The following is a 14,501-nucleotide window of genomic DNA, read 5'->3' as shown; positions in this document are numbered from 1 at the left end:
CTGGCTACTTGCATCACAGCAACCCCCACAGCAGATTTGCCCACTCCAAATTGAATACTGACTGACCAGTAGCTGTCTGGCATTGCAAGCTTCCACAGGGCTTGGAACTGTGTGGGCTGCTCTCATCTTGGTATTCTTGCGCTTCAGGGCAGGGGAAAGCAAGTCACAAAGTTCCATGAAAGTGCCCTTACGCATGCGAAAGTTTCGGAGCCACTGGAAATCATCCCCAATCTGCAACACTATGTGGTCCCACCACTCTGTGCTTGTTTCCTGGACCCAGAATCAGCGTTCCACGGCATGAGCCTGCCCCAGTAACGCCATGATCTCCAAATTGCTGGGGACCGCAGTTTTAGAGAAATCTGTGTTCATGTCCTCATCACCACGCTGCCGTTGCCTCCTCGCCTGGTTTTTCAGGTGCGGGTTCTGCATAAACTGCACGATAATGCGCGAGGTGTTTACAATGGTCATAACTGCTGCGGTGAGCTAAATGGGCTCCATGCTTGCCGTACTATGGTGTCTGCTCAGGCAATCCATGGAAAAGGGTGTGAAATGATTGTCTGCTGTTGCTTTCACGGAGGGAGGGAGGGTTGACTGACGACATTTACCCATAACCACCCGCAACAAATTTTTGGCCCCATCAGGCATTGGGAGCTCAGCCCAGAATTCCAATGGGCAGCGGGGACTGTGGGAACTGTGGGATAGCTACCCACAGTGCACCGCTCAGCATGTCAACGCTTGCCACGGTACTGTGGATGCACACCGCCGAATTAATGTGCTTAGTGTGGACGCATGCACTCGACTTTATACCATCTGTTCCCAAAAATAGACTTCTCTAAAATCGGAGTACTTTCGTAGTGTAGACATGGCCACACAAGAAGGTGAAGTGACTTATCCTACATCATGCAGCAGCTCATTAGCAAAGCTGGGAAGAGAACTTGGGTCTCCTGACTCCCAGTGCACCCTCTCCACTAGACCACACTAGGCCTGAGTTTGACAGACCTTTTGTGCAAACTTTCAATATATGAAGGTATAGGAGGCATTGAAATGTTATAGTCTATTAAAGGTTACATTTGATACAACCTCAATTGTAAAAATATTGCGTTTTATATTCATCCTTCCAAAACTGTCATAAAACTTCACTACTCCATTCACAAAAACTATTCTCCCATCCATCATCATCATTCATCCTCCACAAAAACAACACAACAGCAACAACAAAAATCCTGAGTGGAATTTTGCAAGATTGTATTTTTAGAGTGTTTATAGTTTAAGGTTTCTATCTGATTTGCATAAAACAAAAATACTGTTACATATTCATATAAATTTAGTTTATAATTGTATTGTATTTCATCATTACAGAGTATATTTTATCTGTTGTTTAAGACAATAAAAATTAATCTAGAAAGAAACTTGTGAGGAGTGGTTCTCAACCTTTTCCATGCCATGGCCCCGTGTTACAACAGAAAAAAGTTTTGCGATCCCCATTCCCATCTAGCTATAAAGAAAGGGAGGGTTGTCATGACCCCCTGAAAGCTGTTTGTGAATCCCCGGGGGGGGAGGTGCAACTCCCGGGTTAGAGAACTGGTCACAAATGGAAAAATTTAAACAGGAAAAAGTTTGAAAATGTCAAAGTCGTTTTTGTTTCACAGGTTTGGAAAAAACAATTTTTCGGGTATCTGAAATTTTTCAGTAAATGCTTCATTTTTTCTGTCTTCCAAATCCCCCTTTTCTGCCACTGACAGGGCGGCGGGAGAAAGAGAAAGTAAGGGGAGGGGGAATGATCAACCAAAAAGGAACCCCTCTACAAACAAGACTAAATTACTACATTTTTCAGTTTTGTCAAAAGGGAAAAATAAAAAAACTATTTTGGGGGATGAAAAGTACAGATTTTTTTTAAAGGTATGTTTTTTCAATGTGTGTGAAGAAGCACTACAGGAAAACAAGCAACAAACAAACATGACCTTTGTTAGAATTTCCAGTAACAGAGAAGGAATGGGAAGGTCCTAAGGAACAGGGGTATCTCATGTCACAACAGAACTGTCTAAACCACTTGAAAGAAACTTAGGAGTGCACTAATATGGAGCAAAGAGAATTGTGATCTACAGTCACTGTCAGTGGAGGAAAATAGCAGCAAAAGAGTCACAAAAGGGAAGCTGCAGCTAAGCCTTTCACCAGCTAAGATAGCCTGTGGGTTAACAAAGAGTTAAGCATAGGGTTCAGATAAATTTAAGGAAAGCCTTAAAATTTTAATTATGTCTGGACATTTGAAGCGGAGCCAAGACAGAAAATGGCATTCTGCCAAAGCAGAAAGTCCAATGGATTTCTAAAAATGCCATTAACTGATATCCACAGACCCCAAAGTCTCTCATAAATCTGGTATTTGTGTGAGACCAAGACTCTGGAAAAGGTGCATCTTCTCCTTATGCTGCCACTTTGATCTAAATGTTGCTACTATGGTATCATACTCATGGAAGGTTGAAAGATAACGCACATTTTTCTTAATAAGAATTCAAAAGCCTGAATACCAAGATAAAGTCTAAGACCTACAGGGGGAAAAAGTAGACTTGGTTGTCTAACCAGTGCTGGTCAGATCCATTACAATGGAGAGCTGCTCAGCCAAGTAATCTTTCGTGATTTACACAAGAGAATGAAACCTATGAACTGGGAAATCAGTTCCTACACAACAGAGTGGAATTTCCACAAATTTAATGATGTGAAAAAGTTACTGTAAAGTACACTACACTTACCAGAAATACATGCAAGTTTTCAGTCATGAAGCACCTATCTTGGCCTTAATATTTTATTCTATGTATTTTGCATACAAAATGGAATGGCACATTGAAGAGGCTATTTACAAGAATTGCTGAAAGGAGTGTTCTGGGTATGAGTGATTCTATTCTGAAAGCCTGTTATTTGGGTGAATAAATCTTTGAGAGTTCAATATACTGAAATTCTTTATGTTGCCCACTGAGGAATGCTCACATCTGTCAGTAATCACACTAATATTATAGTCTTGCTTCTAACATGCAACAGTTAGGATTTGTCAGCATTTCTCTTGCTGAGTTCTATTTTCAAGGAGTTGCTATAGATCATTCACATCAGGCTGAAGCTTGGCATACAAGTTATTAGCCTGGATGCATTTTTTAAAATTGTATAGATTGGTTTAGTCATTTTGAGGTTAAAGGGGATATGATTTTTTTTCCATTTGATTTGCTAAATTCTAGGTGAAGGCAGATAATCCTTAATATAGACAAAGCCTTGTTTGGATTCTGGGGGAATATAGTGGGAAAAAGCCAAAATTATGGTCCAGATTCTGCTCTCATTTATGTCAATGCAGAATCAAGCCCTAAGAACATATATTTGATATGTACTGTCACTACACTGTAGACAACAGAAGAAACCTACACACAAAAGCTCTGTTAAAATAGCACTGAAATTCTGACAGACACAGAAAGCACAGCAAGTCAGCACTGAGAAACGCACAACTTTCTCAGCCACGCAGCATCCCTGCCTTACAGCATATATGGCATACACAGCTCTTTGACCTCCTGTGTACCGCATGTGCTGTAACTGGGAAGTAAAAAAAGCTTGTTTAGGGTTCCTGTGGCTGATATGATTCCAAACGTCCTCACTTCTTTGGGTTCATGGCCATCTCTTACATACAGTAATGCCCAGTATTTTTTTTTTTTATTACAGCAGCAAATATCAATTTCTCCATCTCCACTAAAATCCCCAACATTGTATTTTAATATTTTGGGAGCATGTCACATACACACACCCCGGACGACTCCTCCATGTCCCACTCTTCCTATCACTTACCTTTTAATGCAATTTTATGAGAGCTCCCCCTTCCAATGCTCACAGAACATTCAGGCAAATCATTGCTGGTGCCAATCCTAGTATCTGAAGAGGGCTGGACACGACTCTCTTTATAGTCCATCCAGAAGGGATGCAGCTCAGCAAGGCTCTCTCACCTGTGCTTGCCCAGTATATTCTCTCCACAGCGTTCCTGATTTACAGTGCAAGAGACCAGGACTGCACCCTAACCCTGGTCTCTTTGCATGATAGTGAATAATAATAATGATAATAGCTAACATTAGGTCAGAAAGTGCTTTATGGAGGAAGGTCAGTATCATTTCCACCATTTTACAGATAGGGAAACTGAGGCAGAGGACGGTGACATGACTAGCTCAAGATAATCCACAGGCCAGTGGCAGAGCTGGGACTAGAAGCTAGATCTCCTGTGTCCCAGTCCAGTGCGCTATCTACTAGGCCACACTTACCATCAAGCCACAAGATGATTTTTTATCTGTTAAACCATTTCTGAAGACTTCAGCAGCTAAAATGGGCCCTGATGCTGCAGTGAACTCTACACAGGCACTGAGGTCTGTCTGCATGCAGTTCATTCCAGGACTGAGGCCTATACCATGGCATTAGATGTTCCTTTTTTGCCATACTCTACAGTAACCTTGGCTTTATTTTGATAGAATTTACAGTGAATGAGTATTTAACATGAACCAAGCTGCCCCCTTCTAGTATTATTTTGAAAATGAAAGTTCTAAAATGTTCAAGCTAAAAAACATGCTACTGAGTCTGATTAACTGTTGAGTTTTCATTATTTCTTTTTTAATAAGAAGCAATCGCAGAAAAACTAACCTTGTTAGGGTTTAACACACCTTTGCAACTGCATAATGATCCTTGTTCAATATAACAAACCCATTGCTATGGCTTACAAATCTGGTTTTGATCTTTGGCAAGTCTCATTAAAATGCTTTGGGAAGTACCACCATTTGGCTGGGCCTGAGTTTCAGAGGAGCTGAGCACACGCAGTTCCAATTAACTTCAGTTAGAATTGTGGGTGTTCAGCAGCTCTGAAAACCAGGCATCTGAAGGGCAAGTAGAGGCTGCCTACAAGGAAATGAATGAAGAGAATCAAAACAACGCTAAGGGTCAGATACAGTGTAACCTAAAGAAGCAAGGGAGTCATGAGTCAAGAGAATCTTAGCTCACCCCGTTAGGGTAAAGAATGGCAACACATCAGTCTCTCTCACAAGGTGGAAGATCAATGGATGAATTTGCATACAGTACCATGGGTTGCCAAAGTAGGCAATAGCAGTGTGAATTCAGAATGCTGAAACTGCCTTAATTCAGCATTTCCTTGCTTTTGCAGCTTTATTTTCCTATATATATATATATATATATATATATATATATATATATAGCATTGATATAGCATTATAGCATCTTCCATCTCAAAGCACTTTACAGATTATTGGCCCAATGGCAAAACTGCCACGTCTGTCAAAAAGAGCAGCACTGAACACTACATAAACATAGGCAGCATACAATACACAGTATGCTTTATGCTGCATAGCTGTGTCTGTGGGATGGTATTCTTAGCTAAGGGCAATGAGACAAATCCCTTTTTATGAACCGTGCCATGAGATCTCTAATATATACAGGACACTGAGAGGACCTCAGTTTGACAGGTCTCTTCCAAAGTACCTCATGCAGTGAAAAGAAAAGGAGTACTTGTGGCACCTTAGAGACTAACAAATTTATTTGAGCATAAGCTTTCATGAGCTACAGCTCACTTCATCGGATGCATGTGGTTTCACCTACTTTGGACATAACAAGGGCTGAGTCTATCCTGACATGAATCAAACCTGCAGGAAGTGTACAGTACTGCAAACCCGATACAAAGTACTACAAGCCATATGGAAGTTTCAAGAAGTCAATCAAATCTAGCATGAGAATTTACAGTAGTTAAAACCAAAAGCCATGCTTTACCACAAACATTAAAAAAGTCACAGAGTCAGCTAATGATCTTGCACCAATTTCAGACCAACGTAACTCCACTGATGTCAATGGACTCACTTCTGTTTTATACCAGTGTGAGAGGAGAATCAAGCCCAAAGAAATTACAGTTCATCACCATAATTATTTTAATAAATTATTATTTGCATTATTGTAGCACCTATACTCCCCAATCATGAACCAGGACCCCATTTTCTACTCCCTTTTAGGCAAATAGAGCAATGTTATATGCCAGCACCCTTGTGCTGCAACAGACACTGTCAGGTCAACACATGACCACTATACCATATTGTATTTGGACAATTACCCTTTTTATGATTTAGCAGTCACTATCATATGCAGAAAAGTCAGTGCTCCTATTGAGATTTACTCTTCTTCCAAACAAAACCATTTTTTGTCTTGCTTTTATAAAACCTTCTGATACACCTACAGTTTTGTTAAGAATGACACTATTAAATGAGCGTGTCCATCAAGGATCAATTATGTGTATAAAGATGGATGTTACGAAGACCTTTCATAGGTTTAGTAACACACAATCAGGAGATGACAATTTGTGCAGTGATGGGGAAAAAGAAGATACTGGGCTAAATTCTGTGCTTGCTTCCATAACTCTGCACCCCGCTGGCCCCAGCAGGTGTAAGCCAATGAAGAGTTGGGCTCTAAATCAGCAACAAGTGACCTGCTAAAGGTTCATTGGTTCAAATTGGATTCTTAACCAAGAGTCCAGACCTGTGGAACATCCCTAGCACTCATTTCCACCATCCGCATGCAATTTTACATCCAGTTTCAACATTGCCTCAAACAGGCCCTCCCCCAATTCCCAACACCTTCTCTGTAGTCCCAGAGATAACTACACCTTAAATATAACACAGGGCAGCATTACAACATAGCAGAGTTATTCCCCATAAATATTGTAAAGAAGAGTCCAAATAGTGATACAATGTTGGTACTTGTAGGTTTTCCCAATAGTGAGTATAAACCACAGACTTTCAGTCAAGAGAGCATCACATTCATGGTGTGTAACAGCATTTAGCATGTTGAACTCTGCTGATATTTTCACACGCTATTGGAATCTACATATTAAACTTGGCTGACTTAAATGCAGCGTGAAAATTTAAGACACATATTAAATATAGCTATGGCCTAATGTGTTTAGGAAAGTTATGCAGATTTTTTTTATGTATAAACTTTTTAAGAGAAGAAAGAAAAGTAGTACTTGTGGCACCTTAGAGACTAACCAATTTATTTGAGCATGAGCTTTCGTGAGCTACAGCTCACTTCATCCGATGAAGTGAGCTGTAGCTCACGAAAGCTCATGCTCAAATAAATTGGTTAGTCTCTAAGGTGCCACAAGTACTCCTTTTCTTTTTGCGAATACAGACTAACACGGCTGTTACTCTGAAACCTGTCATTAAGAGAAGAAGATATTCAGTTAACAAAAATTACATATCAATAATGTAAATGCTTTGGGTTTAGACTCATTATGTGAGGAGTGATATAAGAGTGCTTAACAACTTTGTGGCATGGCTGGAGAAGCAGAAACAATTTACAATATGTATAACACTTCTCTTGCTGATGCGGTGGTCTAAAGTATGAGCACAATTATAATTTGCCTATATAGTTAAATAATTATACAATCATAGATATCAGAGATGCAAATGACCTGTGAGGTCATCCACTTAATCCCACAGAGGCCATTGCAGAATTGTGTCCTATTTACTGCTGAGCAGCAAACCTAGCAGGCCTAATAGCTGGCAGCGAATTAATGGTGAGGATGATTCCTACTTATAATTAGGTTTTTCAGGTCTGAGCCTAAAGTTTATATATTTCCTTTTGAGTGGTAGGTGAGGAGGTCAAAATATTCTACTGAGAGAATATTCCACCATGGTATTTCTAAAAACTACTAGGAACTTGGAGTAGAGACAGATATAATGATTGATAAATGCAATTCAGAGGTACCCTCCCTGCGGAACGTTGCTTCACAGTTCTTTTACTGGGGCCAAATAAATAATTAGCATTTTCATCCTCCAGAATCTATAGAAATTAATTAATCCTCATGACACCACTGTGAGGTATTCCCATTTTAAAGAGATTGACACTGGATGAGACACATAATCACTTAGCCTCAAGTACTCAAAGTAAGTCAACACTGAGCCAGCATTAGAATTTAGGACTTTCTGACTGCCAATCTTACATTCGTATAATTAGACTATACCACTCCCTTGAGGTACCATCCATATTAGATACCACAAGAGGTACCACAGATTGTATAAATAACTTGGAAACAACTACCTACATGGTATACTCTGAAGAGTTAAGAAGTCATTCCAGCGTATCAGTGTGTATATATAACACGCTCCATAAGAATACTCTGTTTTAGTTTAATGCACTGTCATTTAAGGATAAAACATCTACCATATTTTTCCTAGCTTTTGTTGGTTATTATGACACTTATGATATTCAGGTTTCATTGAATTCTTAGTAAATTTGACCAAGGTGTGTGCATGCGTGGGTGCGCAAACACACACACATACACTGAGTTAAGCTACCATAAGGTATAAACCTATATTTAATCATGTTAAGTGTACAACCTGATGTTTTCAGCAGCAACTGTGGTGGGAGTATTTTATACTGGCTAGACCATGGGACTGAATCAGGACACCTTGATTCATTCTCTTGGTTCTTGATAAATAATAACTTGCTCTGTGACATTTGCACATCACTTAACTTCTTTGCTCATCAGTTTATCCATATATAAAACTCTGTCTCAGTGGTGAGATGAGTCTCAGTGTTTGTAAAATGCTTCAAGGCCCTTGGACAAAAGGTGCAATACAAGTATTACCATGCAACTAAAACTAAAATCTCTTCAAAAGCTGACTTGAAAAGAAGCATTCTGAGACCAATATGACTGAATTCCAGCGACTGCACAGGATTGTGAGCAAGACAAGTCTCATCTTTAAAAGGTTGAACAGGTGGCTTCTGTGGGCATGGATCACCACAATTCAGCATACTAAGGAAGCTTGCCTCAGTTCAGTGTAACCCATTGGTGAGTGAGCTGAGTATATGCTAAGTATAAAACAGATAATATTGTCTGATCCTGTTCCACATGTTCTAGAATAGTGAGATTCATCAGCCATTTTCTCTGAGCATTATCCTGCAATATGCCAGTAACATCATGTCTAACCCAAATGTAAAAAGCTTTCTTAGAGCCAGATCTTCAGCCAGTGTTAATTGACTTCAGTGAAGCTATGCTAGTTTACACTGGCTGAGAATCCAGCCCTTTCTGTTACACTGCAGAGAGATGGCATTTCAGAGCACATAGAGCTGCTTTACCATTTGAACTGTTACCCTTTCAATACTTGAAATATGAGAATCATCAGTAATTTAAACACTGGATACAGTATGCAGCCATAGGCCTTTTTTTCAGTCAGAAATTAGACAGAGTGAGTACTGGAAGGCCTACCAAAAAGACCAATCAATACTCATTCCTTGAATGACCACTTGAAAATCAGTGACCATACAACACTAGACTGAAAAGGACTATTTCCTGAAGCTGTCATAAAAGAATAAGGGGACATGGAGTCTACAATATTCTACATACATTTGTAAATCATAGTTTTTGAAGAAAATCTTTAGTTTTATTTAAGAGAAGACTTGTAAAAGAAAGGGCATTGTCAACATTACACCACAACCCAGCTCCTTACATGCAGACTATGTATTTTTAGATTAGTCTTTTTGTACTTGAAAAAGGATTGATTGACATTTTCTATTATTGTTGTTCTTCTACAGAAGAGATTAAAACAAATGATGAGAGTCTTGATTTTATTCCAAAACGCTAATTAGGGACTGCAGCACTATTTGCCTTGTCTAAGAAAAAAATCATTAGAGGATTTTTCCCAGTTCAAAACCCAAGAAAAGCACAGTTACATATGAATGATAACTTAAACATTGTGACTGGTGCCTAGTAATCACTTTAGTAATTCTGTGCAATTGCCTTCATCCACATAACATAAGGTGTCTCCTTCATCAGAAAGTCAAATTTCATATTGAATAATCAGCATGTGATCCTGAACAAATCTTAAAGTCTCTGTTTTCAAAGTCTCTCTCAAAAAGGGCCAATTTATGCTGGCTGATTTTTTTCTGTTGATAAACAGGAAAATGTCTTATTTTTTTTATTTATTTTCCCAATTATACTTTTGGTTCTCAGACTACAAAATAAACTGGGAGTTGTACAGAATAGTTCATCAGAGATTCTGAACAAGCTTTGCATTGCAGAACTTCCAGAAAAAAAAGCCAGTGCAGACTCTTAAGCACTAACAGATTTATCCTAATCCATATCTAGGAATTACTGGGAATCATTGCCCTTTCCTTCTCAAAGTAAAGTTACTGCTGTCTGACTTGCCCTCCTCACCCCTCTGTTTCTCTCACATGCTGTTAACCAAAACAGTCCAAAAACATCAATTTATACTCTACTGCTTCTACAGCATACTAGATCCTGCATTCCTTGTGCTCCCAAAAGTCCTACTGGAGGTTTTGGTGTATAATCAAGAGGCCAGATCCTCAGCCAGCGCAAATCAACATAGCTCCATTGACTGTTATGTCAATTCATTCCAGTCAAGGCTCTGGCTCTTAGAGTATTACACAAGATACATATCAGGGCCAAATTCTTTGACAGAAAAATGCTACAAAATGTTGCTTTCAAACATGTACTAGAGATGGAAGTCCTTCACCAGCCGAGCCAAACATCTGGTCTGTGTGCTAGGTCTGGCCTCCCTGTGTCCCATCTGACATATTCAAATTGTGCAGAATCTCAACTTTCATTTAAAAAAGTGAGTTTCTAGACTTCATGGCTGTGAAGAAAAGCTTCCAAATGCAAAGTAAAGATAAACCAATGCCACGTTGTCTGAGACTGCAGCCAGCCCCAAACAATGTCTCAGAAAGGTGTAAACTCCTCTGTCCCCTTTTAATGTCATTTAAGTGTTACCTAAAATGATCACATTTTAATGTCAACATTAACTACTGGACATCTGATCATTTTAGCTGATGGAATGGGAAGCTGCACGTGGAAGCCCATCTGGGTGGTAACTGAGAATTTCTGTGCAGGGAAGGAAATGCAAAAGGAAGAACAGAGAGACACAAGGACAAATAAGAGATTCAGAGAAAACAGGATGGGGAAGGAAAAAAATCAAAGGGAAGAAATACCCATGGCTCAAAGGGAGGGAGCATATTTTCCCACTGATACTGACAATAAAGCCCTTAATAAATAATAGTAACCACATGTTACTACATAAACGCCAGATTTTTTCCTTCATCTTTGTGCAAACCTCCCATTGACAGTGGGCATTCTGCTCTGGATGGAGGGGGTTATACAGGGTCCTAAATTTATCCTCTGGCCAACAGGCCATAACTAGAAGTGGAATTCAGCCCTTTTCTCCAAATGAGTTTGACACCTCTGTCCCAGATAACACATGATTATTTAGGGGATTAGGCTGGGTTGTTCTGCAAAAGATGTTGACTATTTTTTAATTCTGCATGCATATTATTTATGTATGTATTTTGTACTACAGTAGTACCCGAGAGGCCACAACCAAGATCAGGATCCCTTTGTGTTAGGAACTGTACAACTAAATAGTGAGAGACAGTCCCCAGAATGAAAACAGTGGCAATGAATGTGTATAAACCTGAACACAACATAATCTTGCAAATTAATACTAAACAGGGACATAAATTAACTGGCCTTTGTATTTCCAGCACTGAAAAGAAAAGAACTTGTTGAAACAATGTAACACACATTTCCTGCCACAAGGAATCTTGTTGTACTTTCTTTTAAAGACAGGCCCAAACCACAAATACCAGTTTTGGATGTGATGTTTCCTAAAGTTTAGAGTGAGTGTTTGGATCTAGTATTTTGCTTCAACCCCTTTTAGAGATAGGGACCAGGTAAGATGTTTGGATCCAGACTGAAACTTCTCTCAAAATTCAGTGTTTGAATATGTGGAGGTTTGGTTGGGGTCATCTCTCGGCTCATTGAGTAAAGCAATAACCCTTAGGCATGTGCTTCTTCTAAGGGCCCCATGGATTTCAGAGGGCATTTCAGAGGGATAAGGACTCAAGACCTGCCTCCACAAATAAGGTTAACCATAATAGACTGTGAATTGTAATCCTTTCCCTCACCCTTTATATGTCTCATAGAACTTAAGGACAGAAGGGACCATCATGACCATCTAGTTTGACCTCCTGCACACTGCAGGCCACAGAACCTCACCCACCCACTACTATAATTGACCCATAACCTCTGGCTGAGTTACTGAAGTCCTCAAATTATGATTTGAAGACTTCAAGTTACAGAGAATCCACCATTTACATTAGTTTAAACCTGCAAGTGAAACATATCCCATTCTGCAGAGGAAAGTGAAAAACCCCAGGGTCCCTGCTAATCCGACCTGGGGGAAAACTCCCTCCTGACCCCCCAAACATGGCAACCAGTTAAACCCCGAGCATGTGGGCAAGACCCATCAGCCAGACACCTGGGAAAGAATTTCCTGTAGTAACGCAGAGCCTTCCCCGTTTAGTGTCCCACCACTGGTTGTTGGAGATATTTGTTGCTAGCAGTCTCAGATCAGCTACACGCCATTGTCACTTGACCTCTTAGAGAGTAAACTCCTCAGGGCAGAGACCATGTCTTCATACGTATCTGTACAGTGTTTAGCACAATAGGGCCCTCATTCTGATTAGTATCTTTGGGTCTCTTATTAAAACAGATACTGGCATTTCTCAGGGACTTGATCCTACAATATGCCAGGAGGCATTGAGCACCTTACAGGATGCAGCCTTTTCCAGGTATTGTAAAAATCATTCACACATGAATGATTGTTGTCCCTATTAATGTGACTAGTCCCACATTCCCTTTAATCGGACAATTCACCTGAGAAGTCAGAGGGGCACAGGCACAGATATCTGCCCACACAGAGCTCACTGCAAAAGTGAGACCTTTGTTAGGGGTATTAACTACCATTCCATGTGTTCATGTTCCATGCCTGGTGCACACTATAATCTGATAAGATTGATAGTTGGTATGGTGCGTTCTTGTCTATTTTTGTTTAGGAGCCTTCCCTTGATAATCACCTTTGCTGAATATTTCATGGATGCTTCAGTTATTCTGAGATAAGAGCCCGTCAGAAAAAAGGAGAATAGCACTTTATAACATAACTGGTAATTTGGGGGAGGAACTTCCCAAGAAAGATTGTTAGGTTTTTTGAAGTTGAATAACACTTCTACACATTTTCAAGATCAAAACATTTATCACCCATAAAACCCAGGGAAATGTGACCTAAAATGAGGGTGCTGTGTTTTCTGTGAGATCTTAGACCACTAAAAGAAAAGAAATCCAGTAGCACAAGCAATCAACAGCTGGGGGGGCGGGGGGTGAGGAAGAAAAAAAGTCTTTCACTGTTAATGCACAGCTCCTCCACAAAGGAAGTATGATAAAGAATACAAGACTATTGCCAGCTGTAATTGTATATCAGAGGATCTCAAAATAAACCCAATTATTTCAATTTTTCATGCACTATAAGAAAGACACTGAATGTAAACCACCTTGTTGCTTCGTTCTCGGTACAGGTGAAATCATTCCTCAAATCTCTGAATTTGTGTGGAAACCACAACTTCAGAACATTAGCGCTCACCCCGCCTGGTAATCACAGTGTAATCTTTCACAGTTCACCCACACTGTAATGCAACATTTCATGAAAAATTTAGGGCTCGCTCAGCATATTTTGCTGCCCTGGTAGATGTCGACACACAGCTGCAGGTTGGAAATGATCTGGCTTTATCATTTTTTTTTTTTTTTGGTCTGCTGCTGCTCGTTTGTGACCAGGGCTGTTACTGGACAGAGCTGTACAGGGCCAGGCAACTTCAGGGCTCTAACCAGGGGGGTGCAGGCAGGGGGAGCGAGCGATGCGGGCTGTGACAATCGCATCCCCCCTGCTCGTGCTTGCAGAGCTCCGGACAGGCGAACGCTGGCTTTGGCGGGGGAATATCGGCCACCGCCAGCACAACGGGTTCAGCCGCGGCTGCCTGGCTAGCAGGAGGGGCCCGATCCTGCCTTCCTGGGGCACCCGCTGAGGGCAGCTCGGGGAGGGCCAGGAGGCTCAGATCGGGCCCCGCCGCTGTCGATGTTGCACACCTGGCGGCTATCAGAGGCACCTCTCGAAAGGGGTGAAAGAAGCTGCAATTCGGCTCGTGGCATTAGGACAACGCGGGGCGCGGGGGGGGAGGGCTGTCCGCTTTGAACCAGGACCGATCCTCCCGCAGGAAACTCCAGGGACTGCAAGAGGACAAGCCCATCACCCTCCCCCCCGGGCAGCCTGCAATCTGGAAATGGCACATGCAATGGCCCGAAAGCCCCCAGCCCCCAAGAGAGGCGCCCCCACCCCGCGCTGCTAGGCGCGGCAGAGCGCGGGGAGAGGGGGGCGGTGGCGGCGTGGCGCCCCGCCGGGTCCCTTACCGCTCAGCCAACGGTCTGCTCCCCGCGGGGCCCGGGCAGCGCAAGGCGGCTTCCCGCTGGTGCCCAGCTCCGCTCTCCCCCAGCGAGCGGCACATCCGCGCCTGGCCCTGCCCCCGCCTGGATTCCTACACTCGCCGCCCGCCCGCGCGCTCTGCTCCCGCCGCGCGCGCCCTTCCCC

The 14,501-nt window shown here is 41.5% G+C and overlaps 1 protein-coding gene across 7 annotated transcripts in view; it reads right to left on the bottom strand.

The window, feature by feature from the left end:
• SPATS2L (spermatogenesis associated serine rich 2 like) overlaps positions 1–14,501 on the bottom strand; it is a 135,279-nt gene extending 120,778 nt beyond the window's left edge. For 4 of the 7 annotated variants that reach the window (XM_043525282.1, XM_037912752.2, XM_037912755.2 and 1 more), the window contains exon 1: positions 14,324–14,448. Coding sequence is in view for 1 of the 7 variants with exons in the window: in XM_037912751.2 (XP_037768679.1) it covers positions 14,324–14,418 (95 nt within the window). In the remaining 6 variants the exon portion in view is untranslated. Of the gene's footprint in view, positions 1–14,323 lie in introns of all 7 variants that reach the window. The other 3 variants (XM_037912754.2, XM_043525284.1, XM_037912751.2) reach the window with 2 other exon arrangements.

This window comes from Chelonia mydas, chromosome 11 (genome assembly GCF_015237465.2).
Source record: "Chelonia mydas isolate rCheMyd1 chromosome 11, rCheMyd1.pri.v2, whole genome shotgun sequence".
NCBI lineage: Eukaryota > Metazoa > Chordata > Testudines > Cheloniidae > Chelonia > Chelonia mydas.
This window is presented reverse-complemented; position numbering and strand designations above follow the sequence as displayed.